This window comes from Larimichthys crocea, chromosome XV (genome assembly GCF_000972845.2).
Source record: "Larimichthys crocea isolate SSNF chromosome XV, L_crocea_2.0, whole genome shotgun sequence".
Classification (NCBI taxonomy): domain Eukaryota; kingdom Metazoa; phylum Chordata; class Actinopteri; family Sciaenidae; genus Larimichthys; species Larimichthys crocea.
Window position 1 is genome coordinate 17,180,660 of NC_040025.1, and position 26,930 is coordinate 17,207,589.

The following is a 26,930-nucleotide window of genomic DNA, read 5'->3' on the forward strand; positions in this document are numbered from 1 at the left end:
CTGGGTGGAGGCATGGAGCACATGTTCAAGTTAAACTCACGAAGAAGAAACGTCAACATGAACAAAACTGGCGGGGCAGCAGCAGCAGCAGCAGCAGGTGTTGTGTTGTGTGAAACCTCACCTTGCAGTATGGACGCTCGCAGGTCTCTGTGTCGGTTTGACGGGCGCTCGAAGCTGCTGGTCCGGTCGCTTCTGTCCGGAGCCTCCGGTGCTCACCGAGCTCTGAGCGTCTTTCGCAAACAGCAGCGGGCCAACCCCGAAACGTCGCTGTGTAACTTCATTGAAACACTCTGCCAAGACGAAATAACGTGTCCGGACACTGAAGCCCAGCCACTGACGGTGTGAGTTTAAAGTACACCGCAAAATACACGTCAGCTATCAATAATGTTAACTTCAGCGGTTAGAGTTTACCCTACCTCAGTACAGCTTTGGGGTATTTTTACTTCAGTATACACTCTTCTACAGGAATAGTTACTACTTATTCTTAACATTAAATTGCACGGAAACGTTTAAGCTTATAAAATAATAGTGCATTGTTAAAGATTAAACCAGTGCTCCATACCATAAAATTATAATTTTTAGCTATGCATCTGTCACAAACCTGTGCCTGTGCCTCACATCCAGCTTTTCCCTCATCTGTTCTAGTAAACCCCTGGTGTGCCTGTTTCCAGCATTATTCAAACAGAACCTGCTGTCCTTCGTGTATCTGGTCTACCCAGTTCTTCCTCGCACTACTATCATCCACCTGCTCAAATGCCTCAGCCAGGACCCTCATCCGACCCCCTGGGTCAGCACTCTGGTTAGACAGCTGGAAAGAAACCTGAGGGGCCACAGAGAGGAGCCTCTGTGTACTCCACTGTGCAGCCAGAGACTCAAGGAGCTGTCACAGCGTTTGGTTGGTCTTGGTGAGACTGGAGGATGGGCCGAGTGCTTCAGCGGTCAGCATGTAGAATCTGGATCTCAGAGTGCATCTGGTTTATCAGAGCTGGGGACACAAAGAAAAAGAAAGAGCAGCTTTGTCAGTCCGAACTCAGATGGTGAGGAAACAGGACAGCAGAGTAAACGGATAAAGATGGATGTCGGTGGTAGTGAGGGTCTCAATGCTGAAGAGCAGAGTGCAAAAGAAGAAATAACAGAAAGATTAGAAGTTGATGCTCCAGGAGAGACTCGTGCTAAAGAAACAGCACCAGGCAGTCTGAGTGATGCCCTGCCTGAACACATAAAGGTAGAGACTTTGTCATTTATCATTCATTTTCACAATTTCAGGCAGACTTTTCAGATGATGATTAATTAACAATTTTGTGTACTAAGCATTACTTGAAATATCTTTCTGTGTTGATTTAGGTCGCTGTTTTTCAAATGAAGGAATTGCTGGAAAGTCACACCGAGGTGAGAAGAAACATTTTCTCCTAGCACCAACTGAGAGTGACATTTAATATTACTATAACCTAGTAATGACCTGCCTGCAAACTGTGTCAAGTTTTAAAGGTGTAGTGTGTAGAATTTAATGATGTAAAATTTTACACACTGGGCCTTTAAATATCTTTTTGAAAACACACTTTTATACTATTTCCCTTTTATTAATGTTATTGTGGTTTGTTTTGTTGTATCCTGCTTTACTGTAAAGCACTTTGTAACTGTGTTTTAAAAGGTGCTATTCAAATTCACTTTATTTATTATTATAATTATTATTGTGTGTTTGCAGTGGGATCAGAGTGCCATGGATGTGTTCAAAGTGCTGAATGAGTGTGACCTCAGCCAAGTATGTCCTCAAAATTTAATAGCTGACCCTTTACCTCTGCATTAAGTGTTTATTGTGAACTGTATTTTATTTCAAGGTGTTGGCATTATATTGTATCCAACCCACTGTTATGTATATGGGAAAACAAAATATTAGATACATCTTTCAGTGTGTTTTAATGTACATGCTGAGAAATTATAATTGAAGAGTTGAGTCAACATCTCAACAAACATTAATATAAGTTTCACAAAGGAAATATAATGGAGAAACAGACAGATTATTAACTACTGCTGTACTAAGCACTGGTTAGTTTGACACAGGACAAACACCCTTTTGACCAATCAGGAAGCTTCACTAAACCACTCATGTTATATCCGCTTTCTGTAAAAGGACTAATCCCACATCTCTACCTCTCCTGTTCAGGTGGAGGTGTTATGTAGCATGCTGAGTTTACCTGACTTACCAGAGCAGACTCTGCCTAAACTGTGCGGCAGTATTTTGGCTCCCTCTCTTGACCTCAGCTACAGCACAGCAGCAACACTCATCAAGAGCCTCTTGCTGGAGAAGGTACATCACAGACCATGAAAAGGATGCTACATGTGTCTCTTGATACTGACAGGATATCGTTTCACTATATCTGCAGGTCCTGTCTCTGTCAGAACCGGCCTCTCGATGTCTAGTCACTGCAGTGACTTCACTGTGTAGCAGCTTTCCCAGACCAATGTGCGATGCTCTAATCGGACCAGTTATAGAGGGAAAGAACATCGGTGAGGAATAAGTTATCATTTATTAAACACTGTAGTAGAGCAGCAGCCCCGGAGCTGACACGGATTCAGTGTCCTAGTTCAAGTACACGTAAACAAGACCAATGCTTTGATGTTATAAAGAGCTGAGCCATGACCTTGTTCCTCACCTCTCATCTGAATTTTGGACTTTGTTTTGTTTTTAGGGAATCCACAGGCTGAGCTGCTGAACAGACTGATAGAAGGCTGCCTGGATTCCCATTACAGACTGCTGGTGCTTCAGTAAGATCATTTAAAATCATAATGTGACTCAAAGAAGCACAAAATAATTATAATGAACTCATATGGTTATTAGTTGTTTTTTTAGTTGTCATTTACCTTTTTCCTCCAGAATGACATTCAAAATAGCGTGGAGTGAGGCGCTGCTCTCAATGATCCACAGCTTGCTAGACTCCAAGGTATGCAAATGTTTATCCCTGGGAAAAGTAGCTGCAAGACTACATAGTCATAATATTCATTGTTATTGAACTGCCTGTCTTTTTTGTTTTTCAGCCTGACTTGAGTGAAGAACAGTTCACACAGTTCACCGAACAGCTCGTCAGCCAAAGTCCTCAGTTCACAAAGTCTGTCAAGTTTGCAAAAATGTTGCTAACAGTCCTCACCAAATATAGCACTTATGTAAGTTTCTCATTTTTTATTATGCCTATTTCTGAACAGTGGGTGAAATAATATTTGTAATCTGTATCTATTAATGTGTTTTTCCAGGTGACTGCTGCACACAAACACTCCCTGAACAGTTGCCTGATGTTAAATGAGACGTTCCTGAAAAAGTCTCTGCAAGCTGCTTTGAAAAGAATCACACACTCGTGATGTTTCATTTAAACAAATGCGCCTTAATAAACATGTTTAAATAAGTTCTTGACTTCTTGAAACTGACTCATCTCATTCCACCTGTTTGATGTAGAAAAATGTCACAATTTCCTCCTGACTCAGGTCTTACAGGAAAGTTTTCATAATGCAGACTTCAGCATAACTGACTTTTATTTACTTGAAATCTTAGAAGCAGTTCACGCTGATTCTGTTGTCATATTCATCACATATATGTGCATAGCACTGCCAACTTCATTGTATAATGATTTCATAATGGATACAATATTTAAAAACATGCATTGACGCATATACTTAATATATTTAAGTACTGTGTGTATTTCACCCAGTTAAAAATACATAGAAATGACAAAGATAAGAAATAATGTAAAGTGCAGGGAGAGGGAGAGTTATAAAAAAACACAAAATAACTACATAAAATAATGACAAACTTGTAATAGAAAAAAACTTATGTACAGTATATAAAACATCAACAAATATAATGGCAATAACAATACCAGGGTTATTGAGGATGTCACCTGAATATTTTAATTTTAGTGTTATAAACTTCTACGTCACCTGACCTCAGAGGGAAATTAGTTTTTCTACAGTGATTACAGATTCAGATTTTTCATACAGAAAAGCTTGCTGCATCTTCAAATGCTGTTTGTATGTTAAGTCAAGTCACGTCAGCTTTATTGTCGATGCTGCCATATGTACAGGACATACAGAGAAGTGAAACGGTGTTTCCCTCATATCCCCGGTATAACAGCAATATACATGAAATATAAAAAATATATACGGATAAGAAAAATATGGCAAATCTAAAACATATTAACAGTATAAATAGAAAGATTCAGCACTATAAACAGTGAGCTCGATAAGGCCTCTGTATAACAAATATCTCCAGATTTATAACGAGATCTCGAGAAAATTATCTCCGGATAACAATTAGTTATTTTTGAGATAATGACATAAATAACTCCAGATCTCGAGAATCAAATTAAATGAAATGAACTTTTTATCATGAGAAAATAAAACGCTTCAGCGCATGAGCGCTCGGGGCTTCCGTAGTATTTCTCTTCTGTGGTGTGAATATATTAAATAAATTTATATTTTTAAATCTGTAAGATTTAAAATATTTATATGTGTCCTAAAGTACCAAAGATGTTTTATAACAGTAATAATTTATTAACCTAACTACAAACTCTTGATGACGTCGCCGCTCGGCAGCCTTTATCTTGCGTCACTTCCTGCCGTACTTCCTTTTTCAGCGTAGCGAGAGGAGAAGGACGCGCCGCTAAAATGAGGTCAGCCGCTTTAACGAATAAATGTCCAGAAATAAACATTCAATCCACGTTTACACTGAACCGTGTCAGTCGTTTAAGCATGTAGTTTGATTATACCGTGCGGCAGTTGTGCCATTTATTAGTTTTTTATCAGAATTACGTGAAGTTTGAGCATGACGTCGGGACCGGCTGATCTGCCGGTGCAGCCACGTTAAGTTTGAGATGTAATCCATCATCATCCGCCCGTTTAACACACGTTTTATAAACTAATCTAACATCGGGTGTATTCAGTAACTATACTAGATAACATTTAAGTCAACCTTTATGAACTTTGTGCTTTTTAATGGATTGATAGATGCTGTCAGAGACCAACAGTAGAGGTCAGTAGAGGTGTTTCCACTAGTCCAGGGGTGTCAAACTCAAATACACAGTGGGCCGAAATTAAAAATGCTACAAGTCAAGGGCCGGAACTAACCATGCCTATAGATTATTGCCAATGAAACACCAGTAATTATGAAATAAAATCAGTTTCATTAATTTCTTATGTCTCTATCTGCAGTTTTTTCATGAGTAATTTCAAGTGAAAACATTTTCTACAGACAAAGAGCCAAAAGTAATTTACTTAAAAGAAAAATCAAATGTCCTGTAGTAGCAAGAAATGGACAAATTCTGCCTCGGTAAAGGGACGGGCTGATTTTGCAACCTCTGCTGCCACAATAAAAACTGTCCTGCTATCTGCTGTGACACCAGACTTTTTTTTTTTTACTCTTCTGTAGCCTTTTGCCGTGTCCAGATGCTTGTATCTGTCGTGGTGCTTCGTTTCATAGTGTCTTCTTAGGTTGTATTCTTTCATTAAAGCCACTGTCTCCGCACATAAGACACACGACTTTGCCCTTTACATCCGCGAACATATACGCTGCCTCCCACCTGTCTTGAAAACCTGTTTTCAAAGTCCACCTTTTGTTTAGTTGAGGGATAGTTAAGAGTTGACACAAGTGGTGGGTAATACCGTAAGACTGCTGATGAACGAATGAGGCGCTCGTTCATGGGCCCGTGATGGACGCACAGGCAGTGCATTGTAGGATTTGTAGTATTATGCTGATGCGTGTGATATACCGCAGGCCTTGAGTTTGACACATTTAACATTGTGATTATTTCATGTTACAGTAAGGTCTCCAGGGATACGTTGTACGAAGCCGTGAAGGAGGTCCTGCAGGGCTCTCTGGGCAAGCCAAGGAAGTAAGTTTGTACGAGTGAAAGTATTCAAAGCCTGTGAATAAAACGCAGGGATGAGACGTGTTAATGTAACTCTGTCTGTGTTTGTAGGTTTGTGGAGACGGTGGAGCTGCAGATCAGCTTGAAAAACTATGATCCCCAGAAGGACAAGCGTTTCTCCGGCACTGTCAGGTTCGACCTTTTACTGTTTCACCCAGCCTTTTCCCTGTGTGCTACCAGCCCTGTCTGAGTGTTCAAACAGCCTGTTACATGGCAAGTAGATGCTGAAATATTTAGATAAAGAATAAAACAGACAGGCCAGGGGCAGACATGGAGAAGTACTTTGGGTAGTCTGACTGAGCCGACCCAGCCTCGGCTGGTGGAGGTGAAGCAGACGGACCCCTACCCTGGGTCTTAAAACATGAGGGAAGGCTTTGAGTGGCTGAGCTGATAAGTTCAGGTCCTCATGCCGACCAATTTGCATTACCTGACCACAAAGAGGGTCAGCTGGACACCGGCCACGGTGGTGGTATGGGTAAGACTTCTTCTATTACACAGATAAATCAGGAAGGTGTCACTTGGGGATGGCAGAGTATTTGTATTTTAGATACGGCGTCTAGAGTTCATCACTAAACTGTAGTTTTATTATTTCTATTTGGTCTACAGAGTTTTTAGGGAGGAATGATGATACAAAGTTGACATTGCAGCTGTTATTTCAGCCGCCCTGATGCAGATTATCAGACTAGGTGTACAACCATACCCTGCCTCACTTCCAACTGAAGGTTCCTGGGTTTGCTGTGGCGTTGTGAGCTCTGTCTATAACGGTTTTGTTAATACGCAGGCTGAAGACTCTCCCCAGGCCAAAGTTCTCCGTCTGCGTCCTGGGAGACCAGCAGCATTGTGACGAGGCCAAAGCCGCTGAACTGCCACACATGGACATCGAGGCTCTCAAGAAGCTCAACAAGAACAAGAAGCTGGTCAAGAAGCTCGGTATGAAGTCGCCGTCATGACGTCACTAAGTGCCTGGCTTTTGATGTTTGAGCTTGACACGATTTATTTTATTTTAAACACTGCTCTTTTTTCCCTCTACTCCATTCTAGCCAAGAAGTACGACGCCTTCCTGGCCTCAGAGTCTCTGATCAAGCAGATCCCTCGTATCCTGGGTCCTGGTTTGAACAAGGCTGGCAAATTCCCCTCCCTGCTCACCCACAACGAGAACATGAATACCAAGGTGGACGAGGTCAAATCCACCATCAAGTTCCAGATGAAGAAGGTAAGATGAGCAACTGCTTAAAACTGTTTTATATTCCTTTTCCTTATCTGTTGTAAAAGCTGAGGACCTGTTGAATAAATTGTGGTTGCTCAACAATATACTTGTCTTTTTTCTCTGTAGGTGCTCTGTCTGGCTGTCGCTGTAGGACACGTGAAGATGACGGAGGATGAGCTTGTGTACAACATCCACCTGGCCGTCAACTTCCTGGTGTCTCTGCTGAAGAAGAACTGGCAGAACGTGCGTGCTCTCTACGTTAAGAGCACTATGGGCAAACCCCAACGCCTCTACTAAATGACAGCTTTTCTATTAATAAAACAGTGGAGATGATCCAACGCTGATTGTCTCACGTGTTTTTCTTCTTGGGCAGATTGAAACTTTATTGTTCATGGACATTTCAATATTTAACTGCAACATCAACGTGTACTTGGTTATTTAAATTATTTTGGTTCATAATTTAGTTGTATCAGTAATAAAATACTCACACATACTGTTAACCTTGCATGATACTTTTCTATAGTAATATTTAACTTGTAAAAATGGGGAGCTCTGTTGGGTCCTGGGTCCTGGGCTGAATAAGGCTGGTGATATCCCCACCCTGCTCACGCACAATGACAACATGAATACCAAGGTGTACGAGGTCCAAATACTTAAATTTAATGGCACTGAATAACAACAAAACCCGAATCAAGAAATACTTTGGGAATCCATCATCCCTTCTCTAGTTCAGAAGCTTTTTCCATCTGAAGGTCTTAAATGTTTATATAAATGTCACTCTTCATACAGAATTGGACTGGATATGGGTGTGAAAGGAATCAAACTTGTGCTGAACTCAGCTTTAAAAGCACTAGTTGTGTAATAGCACTACACATAATAAATAATAAGCTAAAGAAACAAACGATAAAAAAAACAAACTATAAAATAAAAATAGAAAATGAAATATGTACAAGTGTGACATGGTAGTGTGTCTACATTAAGATTACTTAAGATCACCATCACAAGTCTAAATTTATCGAACAAGTTTTTAGTCTTTAAACAGGCAACACAAAATATCCTCACTGAAACCTGTAGTAAGACATTCACCAAATTAAACATTTTCTCTTACTATCTGGCAAAGACAAATATATATGGCCTGCTTTTTATATAACTCACTAAGTAATCCTAAAATTTCACTGTTTTTAAAAAAATATTAATTCAAAGGACTGAAATATCTGTCCACCAAAGCGATAAAGCCTGACAAAGGTTGCATCCAGCACTGCATTAACAGGTAGACAGAGAAGTATATATGATATTAATTTTATATATATGTGTTTATGGATTAAAGAATAAAGTAGTGAGAATTGTATCAGGGTTTTTTGACAATATCAATCAACTCAGGGTAGCCGAATCTTAAGTGTTCAGTGTTGTCATCACTACCCATGAGTCTCTTGTGGCAGTCGTCCTGCTCTGGTGTGACTGTGGATCTCTTAATAGGATTATCTATTCTCAGTGCAGGAGAAAGGCCGAGGGAGAAACACCGACAGGAACTTCTGAGAATATGTTTGTGTTTTCAGCAGCACTGAAAGCGTTGACTGTCAAGAGAATCTGAATAATTTAATCTGGTTTTTACCTGAGTTAGGCACTTGGATTATTCTTGTGAGAACATGATGAGCGCTCAGGTGAGTCAAATAATCTACCAGCTGTCCTTTCCTGTTCCTGTGAATACTGATAAATATATTCAATGTTTCAGTGACTCAGTCACAGATGTTATGTTTCTAAACAGCTCGATTCAGAGACAAACAGCTACTGTCCTGCCACCATGCTTGGCAGTGAGGACAGTGAAGAAGGTAAGAGATATATATTCAACGTTCATAAAAACATCTATCATGTCAATGAATTTAAACTGAATCTTTACAACAGAAACCAGCCAAGAGGAGCCGCCAGTCACAAACTGGAACGAGCTGTCCATCATAGAGCGTGTGGGCCTCAACAGGTGACAATAATAATCTGCCATACAGGCTATCATGGGATATCCTAATAACGTGATTTAATCTGACTTTTTATTAAACTTTTGATTGTCTTGTTTTCTGACAGTGTGGAGATGTCAGAGAAAGATTTAGAGGTAGGGTCACCCACTTCTCATTCACCATGATATACCACAGATTATACGTTTTTTTATAAAGTGAAACAGGTTTCGCTTGTTATAATCTTTTTTTCCTGAAGTGCTTTCATTGTTTTATGTGACAACGGGCAAAATCAACAGCCCTGGTTAGATGCCAAAACTATTTCAAGCTAACAAAATATCACTGTTTTGTTACTATCCTTCAGTTAATCCACAACAAAGAACTGTCCAGGGAAACATGAAGAGATTCCCTGGACTTTATACTGAAAATATCTGGAAAATACAAAATGAATTTGACTAATTTGTACTGTCAATCCAGACAAAGGCCTTTTATCAGCTATAGGCCTGTTGTTACCATGTTCATATGTGCGCCTGACCGTTATATGAAGACAGATTTGAAGAAATTGTAAACATCCCCTTTAATGTTTTAATTCTAACTTTTTGTCTGTGTTTAGGTTTTGATTTTTCTGCGTATCTAAATATCTGGGAAGCAGTTAATTTATTCATTTATTATTAAATCACAGAAAAGGTTTGTTAATTACCCTTCATCATTCATAAAAAACACAGCTGAATGAAATATAGTTTCTCTTCAGCACCGGGAATCAAAACCTCTGAAATGTAAGTGGTGTATTTAAAATCTGGGTGAAATAAAGTGACACTTTGTTGCTCGCAGACCGCCTTCTCTCAGATCACCCTGGCCTTCAGCTGTGATCAGTACACCCTGAAGCAGAGGCTGCAGGCGGAGGAGCATGCCCGAAACCTGGCTGAGGAGAACGTCCAGCTGGAGCTGAGCAGAGGGAAGGAGACTTTGGAGGTGCAGTACAGCACAGAAGATCTGAAATGAGTCTTAATAACACCACCAGGGAAAAAGTACATGAGTGTGTGTGTGTGTGTGTTTTCAGACACTGAAGGGCCTGTGTCTGGACAGCAAGCGCAGTAAGATCCTGCAGAAACTGGAGCTGTCTCTGGACATCCTCGGTGGGACAGTGGATCGAATCTCTAACACAGCTGAAGTGCTCGGTGCTGTGCACCAGGTACACCGACACACCTCTCTCTTCAACCTTCTTCTACACACACTGTCTTTATATTTATGCATTACAGTTTCTTAATATTGATCTGTAGCCATGTACATTGAAGATATGAATGAAATCGTTGCTCTGGTCTTGTTTATGACGTACACTCAGTGTGCTTCTGCATGATGTTTTCCTCTTTATGTCTTTGGTAGGAGGCTCGAGTGAGTCGGGCAGTCGAGCTCATGGTGGCTCATGTGGAGAATCTAAGGAGTCGATATGACAGAAACGCTGCAGAGCTGGAGGAGGCCAAGAGGACTGTCCAGCAGCCGACCTACTGCATTATCGAACCCAGAGCATCTCCAGGTCTCTGATACCGTCTGTCTCGTGGTGTCTTCTTCTGCTGCCATGTCCCATATTTGACTGACCAATGGGTTTTCTTGTTGTAGATCCAGACGACAGTGACAACAAAAAGATATACGTTCAGCAGGTATACAGATACTTGGCTTATTTTACCATCTAACTACCTTTTCATCACTTCAATCTGCATTTTATTTGTGTTTTTCTAACTTTTCTCCATTAGACTGGAGGCCGTCGAAGAATCAGTGCATCAATAATTTCAGGCAGAAGCCAGGTCAGGAGGTTTCTTTCAGTGAACTCTCACTTTCTTTGTAAGTGTTATCATCCAGAAACTTAAATGAGCTTTGTCTTCTTTGTCTGTAGAAGAAGCGAGCCGCTCACGGAGGATCCTCCAACAAGAAGTCCACCCGCACCTGCCCATCTCCCTCTCAGAGCTCTGAGTCCAGCTGCTCTGTCATGACCAAAGAAGATAATTACTCCGTGGATGACAGGTCCACTAGAGACCCAAAGTTTGTGCTTTGTATCTGGTCCATAGGATGAGTACATAATTTCCTCCTCTCTCTCTCTCTCTGCTCTTTTTAGGCCTCTGGATCCAGATGAAACTCCATCAGAAGCTTCAGCTGCTCAGGTTCATCCCATCCCCAACCCAGAGCGCCTCCCAGCAGAACAACAGGCCACCAGAAAGATACAAAGCAAAAGGTACAGCTTGGAATCGCTGTTCATGGATAAAAAAGCTGAATCAATAGCCTGTGTTTAATCAGTGTGTCAGTTTTATAATGGTTAGTTTCTGTGAGTTTCTAAGTGTGTTAATTGACTCGGAGTTCATAGAATGGGGGTAACAATTTGATGTCAGAATGTGAGGATGACTATCTGTTTTATTTTCTATCTTCTGTCTTGAGGGTGTGCAAATAAAGTGAACTGTCACTGAAAGACACACAGTAGGATATTTGCTTAATACCACTGCAAACAACATCCTCAGAAAACGCCATCAGTGGAGTCCAGCCTTTGTAACATTGATACTGTATTGGAAAAACTGTAAGCACATCTATAAAACATGTCTTTCTTTCAGCTCCCCTTTGGATACTTTGCGACAGAGACACAAGGGCAAATCTGCATCATCGAAGAAAAAAGCAGATAAGGATAAAAAGAGTGCTAATATTTTCCGACGGGTTTCTGCGGGCACGTAAGTTAACATGTGTTTTGAAAACCTTTTTCATGATTTTTCCTCTGCATAAACACCGACTGTCTGCTCTCCTCAGATGTGGATCTTTGTGGAGACAGCGTCCTCTGGCTCACTGGTTGCATCGCTGTCGCTGGGTGCTCATCTACCTGTCTGTGCTTTTCTGTATCATAACACTGACTTACTTCTTGTTGGAAACATCATGATGGAGCATCTATACAATTATCAGGATGCTGCGACTGTACCGTAAACATCAAGTGTGTGGATCAGCTGAAATACCTGCGTCAGTCTGGAAAGCTCTTTGTATTTGAATACAAAACATTTTGGTGTAACGCTTTTGTTTGTGTTCTTTTGTCATTCTAAATAACGACCACGCAAACGTAACTTTCAGTTGTTTATTATAAATATACAAAAGAAAATATCAAAACTGATACAATCACTTGGTTAGTAACAAAGCACATTACTGCAGTGAAAACATTCATTAAACCACCATCAAGGGCATCAGTGATTAATTATTAAAAGTTAATAGCAAATATTAAGATTCAGCTTACTTCACAGACAGATGTTAAATTTTAACTATATATATTAAAAGAGAAATGCATTTTCAAAGGTGTATCAATTTTTTTTGTAATAAAGGGGGAAACCTTCAATAACAGATAAATATAGTATAATATTAAAACTTATATTAGGAATGGGTAAACTTATTTGAAAACTACTGTAGGTGAATTTTATGTGCAAAATGTGTGCCAGCCACAAAGACATTCTTGAAACCACAGCAAGTTTGTTTTAAATTTTATGATCCATGTGACTCATTTATGGAATTTTATGAAGCTTAACCTACCTCAGAAACATCTATTAGAAAAGAATTTAAAATAAATAAAACTGGCGTAACACCTTACGTTAAGTTTTAAATTAAAAGAAAAGAGAGAGAGAAATGTGCTTATTGGGGTACCCATAGGTCCACGTTTTTTTCTGCATCTTGTCAACATACAATCTCACAGAGAGTCCAAAGCCTTAATAAATACAAAGATAAATAGAAAGGAGTAACACACTTCCTACTGAACACACTGCAGAGCAGTGGAGGTCTCAGCTACACCTGGCTCACGATTTCAGCGTCCTCTGCAATGAACCACTGGACTGGAGTCCCATCTGCAGCTCTCTGGAGAACAACGTTACCCGAACCCTGTGGAAACAGTCAAGACACCAGTGTTATAAGTTATATACATTAAGTTATATACATATTAGAGCTGCGGCAATTAGTAAATCAGCAACTATTTTACATATTCATTCATCTTTCAAGCAAAAATTGCAAAATTTTGCTTCTTAAATATGAGAATTTGCTGATTTTTCATATTTCAGATTTGTCATAACTGTAAATTAAATATCTCTGGGACAGAAAAGTCATGAATGTGTCACTTTCAACTGGAAAATTGTGATGGATGGATGATGAAAGCTGTTTTATATTAAAACATTAAGAGAGATTTAATTACTCCCCTCACAGTGTGTTAGTGGTCTTTTTCTTTTTTAACCATTGAATCATTTTCACTACTGACCTGATTAAATGGAGGCAGATGCGGTGAAGTAGGACTCTTGACACTCATCACGCTCTGCTGATCCACACAACTTGGCCGTAACTTCTGCAGCTGATTCCTCTGATGCCAGGACTTCAACTCCTCTGAGACGATCTCCCTGGGCATCAGCCTGATGGCGTGGTTCGGGTACTCCTTCAGCGAGGGCGTTCGAACCAGCCTGGTGTAAGGCGGAGGGGGCTTCAGGACTCTCCTCTGGGACAACGCTCCCTCCTGCCACTGTCTTTGTTGAGGGCTGCATCCCACAGGAGGGGAAGACACGAAGCACTTAACCATGTCTGGGTCTTGAGGCGAGAGGGGGCCATCTTCTGCTATGGCCCTGACGTAGCTGAGGCTAGACTGAGACTGGTTGTTGTTCTTGTGCGAGTTGGAGACGCTGGAGAGCCCTTTCTTTTGTGCGCTAAAGTGGAATCCGTAAGGAGGCGGGCAGAGCTTTGGGATCTCAGTGGGTACGTCCCTACCAGGCGAGCTAACATAGGAAGATGAAGAGTGCTCTGAACTGCTGTCCTCAGAGCTGGACTGGTAAGGGCGCAGAGGAGAGTACTCTGGAGAACGCACCATGAAGTCGGCTGCACAGCGCCGCTGAGGCAGCCTGGCTCGTCCTCGATTGTTCTCTGAGCTCAGGCGCTCTTTGTCAGCAGATGGTTTACTTTTGGGAAGTCTGAGGAGACATATCATGTAAAGTTATAGCAAACATGTTGTTATGCTCTTTGTGCATTAGTGTACTAATGTAGCTGACTTCTCTGTGTACCTGAAGGACTGGGAGTACTGTCGGCGTATGTGCAGCTCTGGTGTGGAGGGGGCGCTGGTGGAGTGGTTGTGACGCAGAGCCGAGTTCTTGATAAACTGAGAGAGGGGAATCCTGCAGCTCTCCACAGACGCCTGGGTTCCTGCTGGACTACTGCACATGACAAAAACAGAAAGGATAATGTGAGATATGCAATACATCGTACTTTACTCTTTACAATATTATTTACAGAGACCCAACAATTCCCACCATGAGCAAGCACCTTCATAGAAGGTGAGCCAGCAGCTCGACTGCAGCATAAGTTTGCATCAAGTCAACATAAATTTGGCGCTTTTGATGCTCAAAGTTTCACTCCACCCAGTACAGGTGTGCATGAACTAAAGACTCGTACCTGGACCTGCTGCTGCAAGCAGACTGAGGTTTAGCGGGCTTCTGATAAGGCTGATCCAGACTGGACTCTTTCCATGGAGAGTTCTGGATGGGAGAGCGCTCATATTCCACGCTGAGCTGGCTTGATGACTGCAGGGTCTGGACTGACAGCTGGAGGGGGTCTGAGTAGGAGGTGCCCAACACCGGAGGAGAGAGAGGGCTTGGAGAGTCCACATCTGTGGAGAAGCAGTTGGTGTGAGGCAGGACTGTCAGAGTCTGCTTTTGCTTTTCATGTCTGTTGATTTCCAAATGCTGATTCATAATTAAACAATGTGCTCACACACTGTTGCCATTGCTCCAATATCTATTATATACTGGGGTGGAAAGTACGGTACAGAGTACAAGTTTAAGGTACTTGTACTTTACATGAGAATTTCCATTTTCTGCTACTTTATACTCCACTTTAACTCAGTACTGCAAGTATTTACCTTACTTATTTATTTAAATTACTTTGCAGGTTCAGATTAATAATACAAAATATGATCAACAAATAAATGATGATATTTTATTAGAGGTTTGGCTGATCTATGGAAGGAACTACACAAATTACTGGGTATTATATGATGCATTAAAACTTTGTTATCATTCTGCATATTGAGTACTTTAAGTATGATGCTGAATACTTGTGTTCTTTTACTTAAGTAAACTTTTATGGTATTTACTTGTAATATTTCCACACTGTGCTATTTCTACTTTTGCTTCAGGACAAGATCTGAGTACTTCTTCCACTGATTACATACTTTTAATAATAATATAATAATAATTTTCACTATATGGCTGAGAGTAATGACAATCTTCAAAGCGTATTGTACTTACCATCATCCAGGGCCACCACATCAGACAGGGAGCTGTCATCAGACATGTTTAGATCTGTGTACAAAGAGGGAATATTTTAGGTGTCCAGCAGGTCCACTGCATGTGTTCATGACTGCAGTTCACATTTTGGCCTGAAGAGGGCAGTGCAGCGCCACTCACCTTTGCTTTGGTTGGATGACATGTTGATGCACGGTGAGTTGCACTCGCTCTTGATCCTGTGCTGGAACACGGCCTCCTGAAGATCCTTCACTTTCTTCTCCTCCCTCTTGCACTGCTGCAGCCGGCTCTTCTTCTGTGGTTTACTTAGGTGACCCTCCAGGGAGAGTTTGCGGGCTGCCTCGTAAATCTGCCGCTGAAGAGCCAAGTCAGTTTCCAGCGCTTGCAACTCTGAATCCTGCGACAAATGCAAATTCTGGCATTTACTTTACAGCTGATGAATCACCGCCTGTTTTGCTTACTCTGTGTCTTTTCTGGTGACTCGTACCTGTTTATCCAGGTGGATCAGACCTTCGTCCAGCTTGAAGCAAGCTCCAATCCTCCTTCTGACCCGTGGTGGCTTCTCATCAGGCATCAGAGGATAGTCTGAGGGCAGTTTACCAGTCAGCTCCTGTGAATTTCAAAAAAAAAAAAAAAAACACTCAGAGACTGTTACAAAGTTGACAATGAGTCTTCAAAGCACAAAATAATATCTTGGTAGTGTGTACAGTATATGTTATCCTTTAGGAATTACTCACTGCCTCCCTGATGCAGAGCTTTCGAAGCTCCAGCAGGCAGAGCTCCAGACGCTCCTCCAGAGACTGGTGCTTCAACTTCAGGGCTCTGGTGTGGGTGGTTAGGTCCTTTACTGGGGAGGTGGGGCTGTCCGGACCTGTAGTGAATACAGAGAAGATCAGTTCAGGTTTTCCTCATCAGGATCAGCCATAGAAATAAATATACTCACCACTATTTCTACTGTATGAAATGTACTGTTTTAATAGATGATTGCTGTATCGTTTCTTCTGCTAACATTGTTAGGACTGAAGCTGTGGCACTGTTTCTTCTGTCACCAACAATGGGTGTCTGTCACGTCTGGACTTTGTCTCATTTTAATATCATGTGTTCCTTTTTGTGCCTACAAAGTCAATCTAATTCCTTTTAGTAGAATAAAGTTCATGAAAATGAACATCTGCGTTTGCGTCTTCAAACTAATTTATTGCAATTTGTGACCAATTTATTTGTTCAAGATTTTGTTTCCCGGATAGTTATAATTGTTAAAGTGTCAGTGTGAGACAACATTTTCTTTTGCTTGTTGTTTTCAGGAGTATTATTGTATTTTGTGTTAATTATGCAGCCTTAAGCTATACGTGGATGTATTTTTGCATTTTGTAATGATCTTCTTACCAGAGTGCAAAATAATCCCACTGTCAGTGTCACTGATCTCCTCTTTACTCTCGATGGTCGTCATCTTGACTGTCTTGTCGTCTGTTTTTAGAAATACCTGTTGAAATAAGCAGACATTGCTCAGATTAGTGAAAATTCAATTTAGCACTTATATGAATAGAGAGTCTCCTGTTGTTTTCCTACCACATGGCTTCATTCATGCGCGCTCCTGCTGCTTTACTTAACAAAAGTGAATGACTGGCGAGTGTCCTTTCACACAGCTCTCCATCTCCTCCTCCTCCACCTCTTCCTCCCTCCCATGCTGCCTCACAAAAGAGGCAGACCCCCACAGTTGACTCGGCACATGTGCGGGGGTTAATCCGAATCGTGGTGCCATGGTGACAGGGCACGGTGCGGCCGGCTAGGGAGTGTGTCGCCAAGAGGCGTGTCAGAGGGCGTTTAAAGAGCCCAGACCCCGAAAAAGAAAGCAGATGGCAGCAGGAATTACCCCACTCATGGACTGCACCTGTTCTCCCCACGCACCCCTCCCTCAGCTCCTATTCAACCAGTGTCCACAAAGCCCTCTGGGGGCTTTGAAGTGGAAGAATGTCTCAATGCTGGGCTTGTCCACGCGGCATCAGATCACAAGGTCCCTGCTGACTCCTGTGCAACACTGCCCGTTTCACTAACACACTTTCACAAACAGGAGAGCACAGCTCATGTTTTACGACCCGCTCTGTTCTATTGTTGCTTTCCACCGAACGTCTGGCCGACAACAAACAAAAACAAAGAGGAACGACAACAAGAAGAGGAAAAACACTAACAACGACAAATTGCCGATAACATTTAGAAACAAGTCAACGCTTTTAAAACCCATCCAGGAGGTCTGAGTGTGACTGTTTTGGTGTTTTTTTTGTATTTTCTCCATATGTAATGAATTTATTCTGGATCTCACATGTCTGCTACTACTCTAGTCTTCTTAAAAAGGCCAGCAGATCATAAGAGACAATGTTACGGGTGCTAACATAATCAAAGGATATTATTAGCCAGCCTGACTTCAATACCACGCATTCATAAAAACAGAGTTCATAACCTCAGTGACTCCTGCACCTTCTGTGTGCTTATATGACAAGTAAATGTTATTAATGAGGAATAAAGGTGACATGAAAACAGACACTGTATGAATGACTTGTGTTTGTAAGGCTGCTCTGAATAATCCTCAGCTCTTGCCTCATCTGTGTTTGGAGATTGGTATCAGGCCCCTTTTCCTGCTGCAACCGGGAAAACACAGATTCCATGTGGATGAAAAACCTCCTCTAACAGGATATTATTGTGTATCCCATAGGCTTGACCTATTCACCACATCAACTCATGTGAACTGACGCAGCTACGGTTCAGCCGGTAGCACAATGAGGCACAAGCAGCTCGAGTCAGTAAAACAACAGTGCAACAAAGGCCCTGTATCCACCAACCAGCCTCAATAATCTGCTGTGGGCGCAATATCTGCTGACAACTCGGCTTCAGGCCTGAGCAGCAGTTTGTTGGGGCCAATATTGAGACAAGGCTGCAGTGAGAGGTGGGGAAAGGAGCAGTGCAGAGAGTTTTTTTACTTGTGCAAGGTCGGAGCCCTGCTTTGCTCTCAGACACACGGCTCCACGCTGCTGCAGCAGCAGCAATCTAAAACTAAAGACGTCAACAGGAATCCAGCCTAGTAATCAGAGACAGGCAGGGTAATGTGGGATTTACCCACTTACACCCCATAACTCTCTGAAGACTTTCACAAGAGTCTGTGGTCGGCTGAGTAAGTGGGTGGGTGGGTGAGTTTCGGGTAAAACAGCAAATCTCACTAGAAGTTGCAGCTTATTGCCAAGACGTTGATGCCATTTGTCATAGCTTTCAAGACCTGGAGTCATGGGAGTGTTCAAATTATACTGTAAGGGTGAGCCAGAAAACAATACTTTTCCTGATGGAGTGTAGCAGGAATAACGGTTCATTTCCTGAAGGCATGGCTGCTGATAGCACAGTCTCCACCCAGCTTGACTGATGTAGTCATAACATCTTAATTGCGTTGTGTGTGTGATCACCGCTAATTACAACTATCTAGAAACGTGCCAAGGATGGGAGCTGATCATCCCACCCATCTTCGCTGTTCACCAGACCATGTCGGTGTAACATCCACGGAAGTGGGTGTTTATGGCAAGAGATCACGATGTGGATTCACTGTCTCCCAGACTTCCCCCACCACCCTTTCCCATGAGCCTTTGGAGCTGCGATCTCCTGGAATGCTGCCACCACCGCCGTGCTCATTACCACTGTGGTCGGCCCTGGAATTACCAATGGGGACCAGCCTCGCCGAGGAAACAGTGAGGGATGCCTGAAACCAGACCGAGGCCTGTTTGAACCCTGTAATTAAGATTCTCCACTGAATGCTGATACTATGGAAGAAACCAAACGACTTTACAGCATGCCTTATTTCAGAGTCTGATGAGAAGCCAAAATCCATTCAGCAAAATGGATCCACTCTGTACACAATATGGGCTGCTGGAAGAAAAGTGCATCAATGTGGGGGAGCGGCAGGAGGGGGGGAAAAATGAAGTGTTGTATTACAAAGCACGTCACTGGAGTCAGATTTTAGTCTTAAGTAGCAGTGCTGAGTGTGGAAACTCCACAGACTGCAGAAAAACGTGGACAAGAGGCTGTGACAACATAGAAAGTAGTCTCATACACTGTCGGCCTCTTTCCTTTGTCAGATCAACACTGTGAAGCAGTTCAGGGGTCTTGGTTTTCCAGCAGAGACAATACAGGGGTAATAAGCACCATATCGGCCTGCTCTCAGTCACTGGAGGCCATATGCTGGCCAGACATACACCAGCCCTGTCACAGCCCAGCGACAGGGTAAATACAGAGGGCAAGAAGAGATGCTCCATTGTTCTCCAGGGGCTGAAGGGCTGGCCAGGGATCGTGACACCTTGTCCCTCTGAGTCATCATTTCTGTGGCCTCTGAATGAGCACTGATGGTCATCTCTGGCCAGGATGTGGTTACAGCTTTTCACCCAGGAGTACCCACCATTGACAAAAGAACCGGGGAACCCCAGTGTATAACAACACTGAGGTGTTGTCTTTAGCGCCATACTAGGACTGCATGTCTGTCAACATGTGGACTGTAGGAGATTGTGTGTATTCTGCTGCCGCGGGCCCAAACAACTGCCACCAAACCAGCATGCTGCCCCACATAAAGTGTTGTTTATCTGCGAAAGCATCCTGTTCATAACCATAGTACAATACAGGGCAAGTGAGTAAACTGCACAGACTCAACACAGCTGTTTTGTATTGCTTTAATCATAATTGCTTAGTCTCAGTTGTTGCAGTACTCTTTTTATATGCTTAAGATTATTTTGTCTAAGATTATTTTACATATTAACAAAGGGATGAATGGTGGAAGAAGTACTCAGATCCTTAGAGTACTTTAAGTAAAAGTACACAAGTATTATCAACAAAATGTACCTTAAATATCATATTTTCTTTCTAAAGTTTTAATATGCTAAATAACTAGTTGTCAAATATATGTAATAAAGTAAACAGTGAAATATTTCCACTGAATTGAAGAGGTGTACAGGTTGAAAAAGAAGCATAAATATTACAAATTACTATATTAAATCAATGAAATACAAGGAGTGAGTAAATATACTTCAGTTATTTTACATACTTGCTTACTTGGTTATTTATACTCCCTAAAAAGACGGGTACTTTGTATGTTTAAAGGTTACATGCAGCCTAAATCCAGCATTCATTTAAACTATCATCTCTGTAGTGGCTCTTTAAAGTTATAACAGCATCCCTCTCACACTTCATTCTAGCGTAATACTGGTTGTATTCATGTTTTCTGTCCAGTGTTTTTCCTTTACATCAGGTTGTTTACATACAGAAAATCGTGTGCGCTTACCTTGTAGTGTGAAATTTGCTCCTCTACAGCATCTTTCTTTGTGGGCGGCCGGAGTTGTTCAGACTTTCTCTGGTCAGATGTGAGAGTAAAGCTTGGGACATCTGCTTCAGTCAACTCCAATTTAGAGAAGAAGGGGGGAGAGCTTAATTGCTCTTTGGATAAAGTATTTATTTGTGAACTAATTTCTCCTTATTTCAGTTCCAAATATCATTATATACATTACAGAGTGTGGAAATGTATAGGTTTCTATCAAAGTAAGCTTTTATTGGGACATCTAATATTTCTGGTGGCGGTAATCCCCCCCGGACTCGTTTCGAATGGTTTGTTCTGACGCTGCTGACTTTCCAGACACGCTCTGCATATTGACACAGCACGCGACTCACTGAGGGGCTTTTAATTTGAAAAGAGGCACAAAAGAAGAAGAGTGGGGAGGGGGACAGACAAGTTTTAGTTAAATCCAGGACAGCTGGTAAGTAAGTAGAGGTGGAGGAGAAGAAGAAGAAGACCACACTCACCTCTTCCTTCCGCCATGATGATTGCCCAAGAATACATTAAAGCATTAACACGGCACATTAATTATATATTGTAGAGATACAATGTAGAGATGTTCCTGTGTAGAGAACACAGGAAGAAGAACTATATTTGGCCTACTATTTTATATACTATTATAGCATGTTCTGCTGTATTTTATTTTGAAAATGTATTATTTTGCTGACTTTGTTATTTTTGTTATTTAGTTTATATCCTATTTTAGCTTAGTATACTGGTGAAAATGAATGAGTACATTTATTAATGAATGAGTACATTTTATGCTCCATTAGTGCTGGAAGAAGTACTCAGATTAAGTAAAGGTAACAATACCACAGTGCAGAAATACTCTGTTACAAGTAAAATTACAAAAATGTTAATATCAACATGTAGTTAATGGTCCAGTATGTAACATTTAAGGAGATCTATTGACAGAAATGGAAACAAAAAAGCATATCTATGTTTTTGTTAGTTATAATCACTTTAAAATAAGAATTGATTATGTTTGTTATCTCAGAACAAGCATTTTATATCTACAGAGGGAGCTGGTCCTCTTTAATGGAGTCTGGCATGTTGAATCACCATGTTTGTACAGTACAGTTGATTGCAATCTGCAACTTCACTATTAGACACCACTAAATTCTACACTGGACCTTTAAAGTAAACTGGTAAGTAAGTTGCGAGCAGTTCAAAATCATATGGTTGTATTATGATTATTAATGTATTAATGTGTTCATTACTTGAGGAATTGAGGTCATAATATCGTTATTTATTTGTTCTTTATGTTATGTAATCTGTAGCTGAAAAGTAACTAGTAGTTACTTAGGTTACCAAATAATTGTAGCAGGGTAGCCTCTAAGAACTGAAGTATAAAGTTGTAGAAAAACAGTCAAGTAAAGCACCAAAAACCTATTGTACTTAAGTAGGCTACAATACTTGAGTGAGTACTTAGTACCTTTTCACCTCACCAACTGCACTTCATTTCAGATGAAAATGTAGTTTTTACTCCACTACATTAATTTGACAGCCATTTGTGAAGAATTAATTGGAGATTAAGATTTAAAAGATCTATTTTGAGCACCATCTAACCAACAGTATATGAAGTTAGGATTAGCTCCACCTTGGCTTATATGTTAATGTATCCGTATCAGTAATCCAACAACATAATGATGCATTATAATAATATAACAATGTTGATTCAGGAATACTTCTGTCACTGAGTATGTGTAGCATTTTGGGTTACATGTGTGAATCTAAATATAATTCTGGAACAGGGTACTTTAGTCTGCTTCCCCCGACTCTCCCAAATGTCTCCAGTGCTTTAACCAGGCCCTTGGGTATTCCTAGCCTATATATCCTGAAAAGCCTCCTCCAGATGGCCTGTGCTTTCTCCTCTCGTCCCGTGATGGAATGAAAAGATCAGCTAATTAAACAAAGTCCCTATATCCATGTGAAAAAGCACGAGAGTCCTGAGGGAGAAGAGCTGCATGCAAATCAATTCCCAGTGCTTTGAATAGTGTCCAACAAAACAACGCATCGCTGCAAACCATAAAGCCTTTATTTCCACAGCACACTGACACACTAAAAATCAGAGGTCTTGACAGAAACAGATAAACAAACATACAAATCTGTAATACTATGGGATTTCTGTTATAGCTCTGTTGAGAAATATCTCTGTTTGTTATCGAGTTTAATAATCTTAGAGAAGAATTGAAGTGTGGACCTTCGATGAAACAAACAATAATACACTTTCCTTTAAGCCAGAGAGAAGCGTGAGAAGATGGTTTGAAAAAATAAAATGAATAGTGAGCATAAAAAACATAAAAAATATTCAACAGAAGTCCTTTCTTCCTTTAAGAAATATTGACCCACATAATTCTGAATACAAAATAAGGACTTCCACTCCTCTTCAGAAACAGAACATTTCTAAACGTGGATTATGTGTTTTATTCTGGTACAGTGATATTTTATTATATGTAACTCAGCAGACAGTGAACATGAAGATATAGGGCCACTATGGTGAGATGCTGCAGGGGCTGATGGGAGCCTTGGGGCTTCACTGCTCAGACTGTGTTCGCCTCAGGTTGTCCTTCACACGGACAAACTCTGGGATCTTCTCCTGATTCTCCCGCTGCCTGATCTCCTCCTGTTCATACTGAAAAAAGAAAGGACACATACTGATATGATATAATACTATATTATTACACTAATGTATCAATGCATAAGCAGCATTTTACTGAAGTTGTAGTTTTTTTATATATGGTTTATAGTTGTTGGTCATTTGTGACCTCGCCTAAAGATAAATCTGAAGGGTTGTGAGATGATTAAATCATTAAATATTTGAACATTTTACCTCTTTTGGCCTCATCTGAAATGTTTAAAGGCGAGATGTCGCTTTGATTGAACTACAAACAGACATCTGAAACGTGACAAAGGCCAAATTAAATACTGACTTTTTATGACGGGTCATAAAGGGTTTGTGTCTCTGACCTCTTCCAGCTTCTGCTGCCTCTTGCGGAGCTCCATCTCCAGATCTGAGGGCCGCCGTCGTGCCAGCTCCTCCTCTTTGTGCTGCTCCAGTCTGCGCTGCTCCAACACTCGCTTCAGCTCCGGTTTCTCCTCCGGCAGCAAGCCCCTGTATGATCAGTCAGAGTCATACTCACAATGGTCCACCCTGCCCTCCTCTCACTCAAATGTTGATCACATTAAGATCAGAGATTCGAGTTGTTTTCAGAGTTTGTGGTGGTTTACCGTTTATGGCTGAGCAGCAGCTCCCGGTGCAGGTTCTGGTAGGTGGGTACCTCAGTGGAGGAACCATTGAGCCTCCTGGGATAAACACTCTCTTCACTACTGTAGTCTACTGTGGAAAAAAAATCAGTCACAAAGTAATGAGATACATTAATTTAATGGGGAGAAAATATATTAAAAACAATCTACATAATGTTGGGTGTGATTCAGCATTACTAAAACGTCATGGAGCCAGTTGTGTTTACATTATGTCAGGTAGTACAGGTAATAAATCCTAATTCTAATCTACCAATCAAATATACATATCATATCCATTCAATAGATTGATTGACCAAATATATTATATCAAATATTTGATTGGTAACATCTGAGTGATTCTTTCAATCAAATATTCTAATCCAGAATACATATATTTAGATTATATTTCCCTTTTTGATCATTATTTGTGTGTTTAGACCTGTGTTACCTTTTTTGTGATATCCTGTTTTCTGTCGGTTGAAATGTGTGAGAGAAGAAAAAAGAAGAGACACCCTGTTAGTGGTAAAGACAAACGTGTAAACACTGATGAATAAAACAGTGGAACAGTGGGAAAACCTTTATTTATACAGAGAAGAGTAATATTTACAGTAAAACAGCATCACATTTAATGGTAAAACCTTTATTTTATATAGCATTCATAGCATGTGGTATCTTCATGTCAATTATATGACAAAATGTGTATTTATACAGTAAAATATGTAATGAAATGTTGACCTATACGTGATATCAACGTAATACTATATTTATTATGGTGCAAAACTGGCAGCTGTGGTTGCCAGAATAAAACAACAGCTGGTTTGTCTTTATTCATTTGATCTTCACCTGATTGGACTACGTGGATAATTAGATACTGTAATAGCTGGAGGGGACAATGCCCTCTGTTCTGCTTTTATTTACTTGGAGCACAAAGGTAACCTAACAATAATGTAGGTTTGTCCTGATGGTGAATGACTTGGATGAAACATGACCAGAGTTCTCTTATTCTAAAATAATATAAATATCTGGATCCATTACAATCATGACATGACAATATGGGATGGGAAAACCTGGCATCTTACCGTAACACAACAATTCAGATACTTCTGCCACACCCTCTGTAACCAGATCACCATGAGGGAAGGGTCATGTTGAGCAACAACAGATGATAAACGCTGCTGTAACTTGGTCTGAGTCAAACCAGCTGATAGCAGCATATTTCCGTGCTACAGCTGACCATAAGATCTGAGCTCCGAGCATCTCAGGAGGAGAGCTCAGGATTGTGCCTTTTACTGTTCCTGTCACGACGGTAAGCCTCCAAATCCTGTCCCTCCCCAGGCTCCTGCAGAGAGGTTGAGCTGGAAGATAACCTGACTGCTGATTGACCTAATGGAAGTCATTGTTCCAGTCTGGATGGACTCCAGTAAAGTCACTCCTCTTGATCGCTCAACGTCTTGAGAACAGACTCTGCTCTTGTATTATGACTTGTTGATGACTTTAGTTTCACCTTAAGCAAGATCAGCATATGTTTTTTTCATGCACTGTAACATGAGCATCACTAAAACTGGAATGAATATTTGTTTTTCAAATGACAATGGTAATAAATCACATGTTTATACCTGTTCTATATATATTTATGTACTGCAACTGATGTTACTTACCCATGCTATATCTTAAAATATTCATATATACCCTTTAACACCTCTAACAGATGGCCACCAGACCACAGCTTGACCTCTCACCAGACAAGCGTAAAGGTTTAAGAAAACAACTCACTTTTCTTCCAGTTGACCCCTCCATGGCAGAATGGTGAAGGTCCACTCTTTCTATCCAGTAACAGTGTTCTGGTTTCAGTCCATTGCTGAAGAGAATCACACCTGCTCACATAGTCTGTCTGTTCGCTTCTTTGCTGCATCCAAGTCCAATATATTGCTGTTGATGAAGGATCCTCAGTCTCTATATACTACCTAGCACACAGTTGTCAACAGTGGTAGTAGGCACTGAAATCTTGTTACGCCATTCAAGATTACATCACAACCCCCACAGCGCACAGGCTGCTAGATTAGTTAATTACTGCTGACACAAATACAGCTTAAACCCAATCTAACACGACATAGCACTAGTATCAGTCAGCACCTCTACACAGAGCCCATTAATACTGAAAGGAACAACAAACGCTTTAAGGCAAACCAATATACTGTGTTTAGTGTGAAGCACACTTTCCATTGGTTCTTATTGCCTGTAGACATGCAGTACAAGTATTAGTTAACGTATATGGTACTGTGTTTCTCTATAGTTAAACTTGTGTAGTAATTCTTTACATAAAAAAATAATAAATGCAGCAGATGTGATGTACACAGGGTGTCCAGCTAAAGTTAATTTGCAGTCCCTTTCACTGGTTTGGCCTTTAAGGGTCAAAACAACAAATGCCAGCTCCAAACAGCAAATGGATGAAACAGATTCTGGACAAAAACAACAGAACAGACAAAACAGACTGTTTTATACAGACAGTGTTTATATCTTGGTTGTTGTTTAACTTACTGCTCTTAATTGTGTGTTCAGAACTTTGAGCCTTTTACTTAAAGACTGTATTTGTTTGTTTGTTTGTTTGTGTGTATATTTACTACTAGGATGTTGTATTTTTCCTGAGTCTGAAGCCTATGATGCTGGGTGTTGCACTGTTACTATTATCTATGAGCAGGTGAATGTATGTATGAGTATGGAAGTGTTTGCACTTGTGGCATACGTAATGTTTTTTATGGGTTGCACAGCCGGCGTTACCAGTGATACTAATTAAGGTTCAGTTCCATTCAGGTCCAACGAATCAGGGTGCTGCTGTGGTGCATGTTGGCTCACTGGGAAAGCTTTACTGCAATAAATGGAACAGAACCGTCATCATCTATCACAGTGTTTCTCAACCCTGGTCCTCTGGGACCCCTGCCCTGCATGTTTTAGATGTTTCCTGCTCCAACACACCTG

General features: G+C 40.9%; 5 protein-coding genes and 1 long non-coding RNA gene across 8 annotated transcripts; 4 read left to right on the forward strand and 2 right to left on the reverse strand.

The window, feature by feature from the left end:
* Nucleotides 1–30: 30 nt before the first annotated feature.
* fance (FA complementation group E) lies at nt 31–3,408 on the forward strand. The gene is made up of 10 exons (XM_010748866.3): nt 31–341; nt 646–1,225; nt 1,345–1,389; nt 1,706–1,762; nt 2,165–2,308; nt 2,385–2,508; nt 2,691–2,766; nt 2,876–2,942; nt 3,037–3,162; nt 3,250–3,408. Exons 1-10 carry the CDS (start codon nt 58–60, stop codon nt 3,352–3,354), a joined length of 1,608 nt encoding a protein of 535 aa, XP_010747168.3. The 5' UTR covers nt 31–57; the 3' UTR covers nt 3,355–3,408.
* Nucleotides 3,409–4,564: 1,156 nt separating this feature from the next.
* rpl10a (ribosomal protein L10a) lies at nt 4,565–7,461 on the forward strand. The gene is made up of 6 exons (XM_010748482.3): nt 4,565–4,661; nt 5,808–5,879; nt 5,967–6,047; nt 6,697–6,845; nt 6,956–7,128; nt 7,249–7,461. The coding sequence occupies exons 1-6, from the start codon at nt 4,657–4,659 to the stop codon at nt 7,417–7,419; spliced, it is 651 nt and encodes a 216-aa protein (XP_010746784.1). The 5' UTR covers nt 4,565–4,656; the 3' UTR covers nt 7,420–7,461.
* Nucleotides 7,462–8,665: 1,204 nt separating this feature from the next.
* LOC113747761 (uncharacterized) lies at nt 8,666–9,085 on the forward strand. The gene is made up of 3 exons (XR_003463872.1): nt 8,666–8,783; nt 8,888–8,951; nt 9,025–9,085. It is a non-coding gene; the product is annotated as an uncharacterized LOC113747761 (long non-coding RNA).
* An 8-nt stretch (nt 9,086–9,093) lies between these two features.
* On the forward strand, nt 9,094–10,937 carry LOC113747724 (lymphoid-restricted membrane protein). Its single transcript, XM_027288555.1, has 8 exons — nt 9,094–9,097; nt 9,199–9,226; nt 9,900–10,040; nt 10,129–10,260; nt 10,452–10,602; nt 10,686–10,726; nt 10,820–10,870; nt 10,926–10,937. Exons 2-8 carry the CDS (start codon nt 9,206–9,208, stop codon nt 10,935–10,937), a joined length of 549 nt encoding a protein of 182 aa, XP_027144356.1. The 5' UTR covers nt 9,094–9,097; nt 9,199–9,205.
* Nucleotides 10,938–12,249: 1,312 nt separating this feature from the next.
* inavaa (innate immunity activator a) lies at nt 12,250–20,764 on the reverse strand. Of its 2 annotated transcripts, none has more exons than XM_010748875.3 (10): nt 20,661–20,764; nt 16,739–16,835; nt 16,093–16,226; nt 15,843–15,965; nt 15,518–15,752; nt 15,359–15,412; nt 14,505–14,718; nt 14,117–14,266; nt 13,330–14,026; nt 12,250–12,959 (listed from the first exon to the last, which is right to left on the reverse strand). In XM_010748875.3, exons 2-10 carry the CDS (start codon nt 16,800–16,802, stop codon nt 12,867–12,869), a joined length of 1,764 nt encoding a protein of 587 aa, XP_010747177.2. In that variant the 5' UTR covers nt 16,803–16,835; nt 20,661–20,764; the 3' UTR covers nt 12,250–12,866. The 2 variants fall into 2 exon arrangements, with proteins under 2 accessions (XP_010747177.2, XP_027144124.1); XM_027288323.1 differs by lacking the exon at nt 20,661–20,764 and adding an exon at nt 16,922–17,204.
* A 1,989-nt stretch (nt 20,765–22,753) lies between these two features.
* Nucleotides 22,754–26,071, reverse strand: zgc:195245 (protein FAM107B). Of its 2 annotated transcripts, none has more exons than XM_019259244.2 (5): nt 25,728–26,071; nt 24,403–24,424; nt 23,940–24,048; nt 23,679–23,823; nt 22,754–23,343 (listed from the first exon to the last, which is right to left on the reverse strand). In XM_019259244.2, the coding sequence occupies exons 1-5, from the start codon at nt 25,749–25,751 to the stop codon at nt 23,245–23,247; spliced, it is 399 nt and encodes a 132-aa protein (XP_019114789.1). In that variant the 5' UTR covers nt 25,752–26,071; the 3' UTR covers nt 22,754–23,244. The 2 variants fall into 2 exon arrangements, with proteins under 2 accessions (XP_019114789.1, XP_027144537.1); XM_027288736.1 differs by lacking the exon at nt 25,728–26,071 and adding an exon at nt 25,034–25,602.
* Nucleotides 26,072–26,930: the final 859 nt, after the last annotated feature.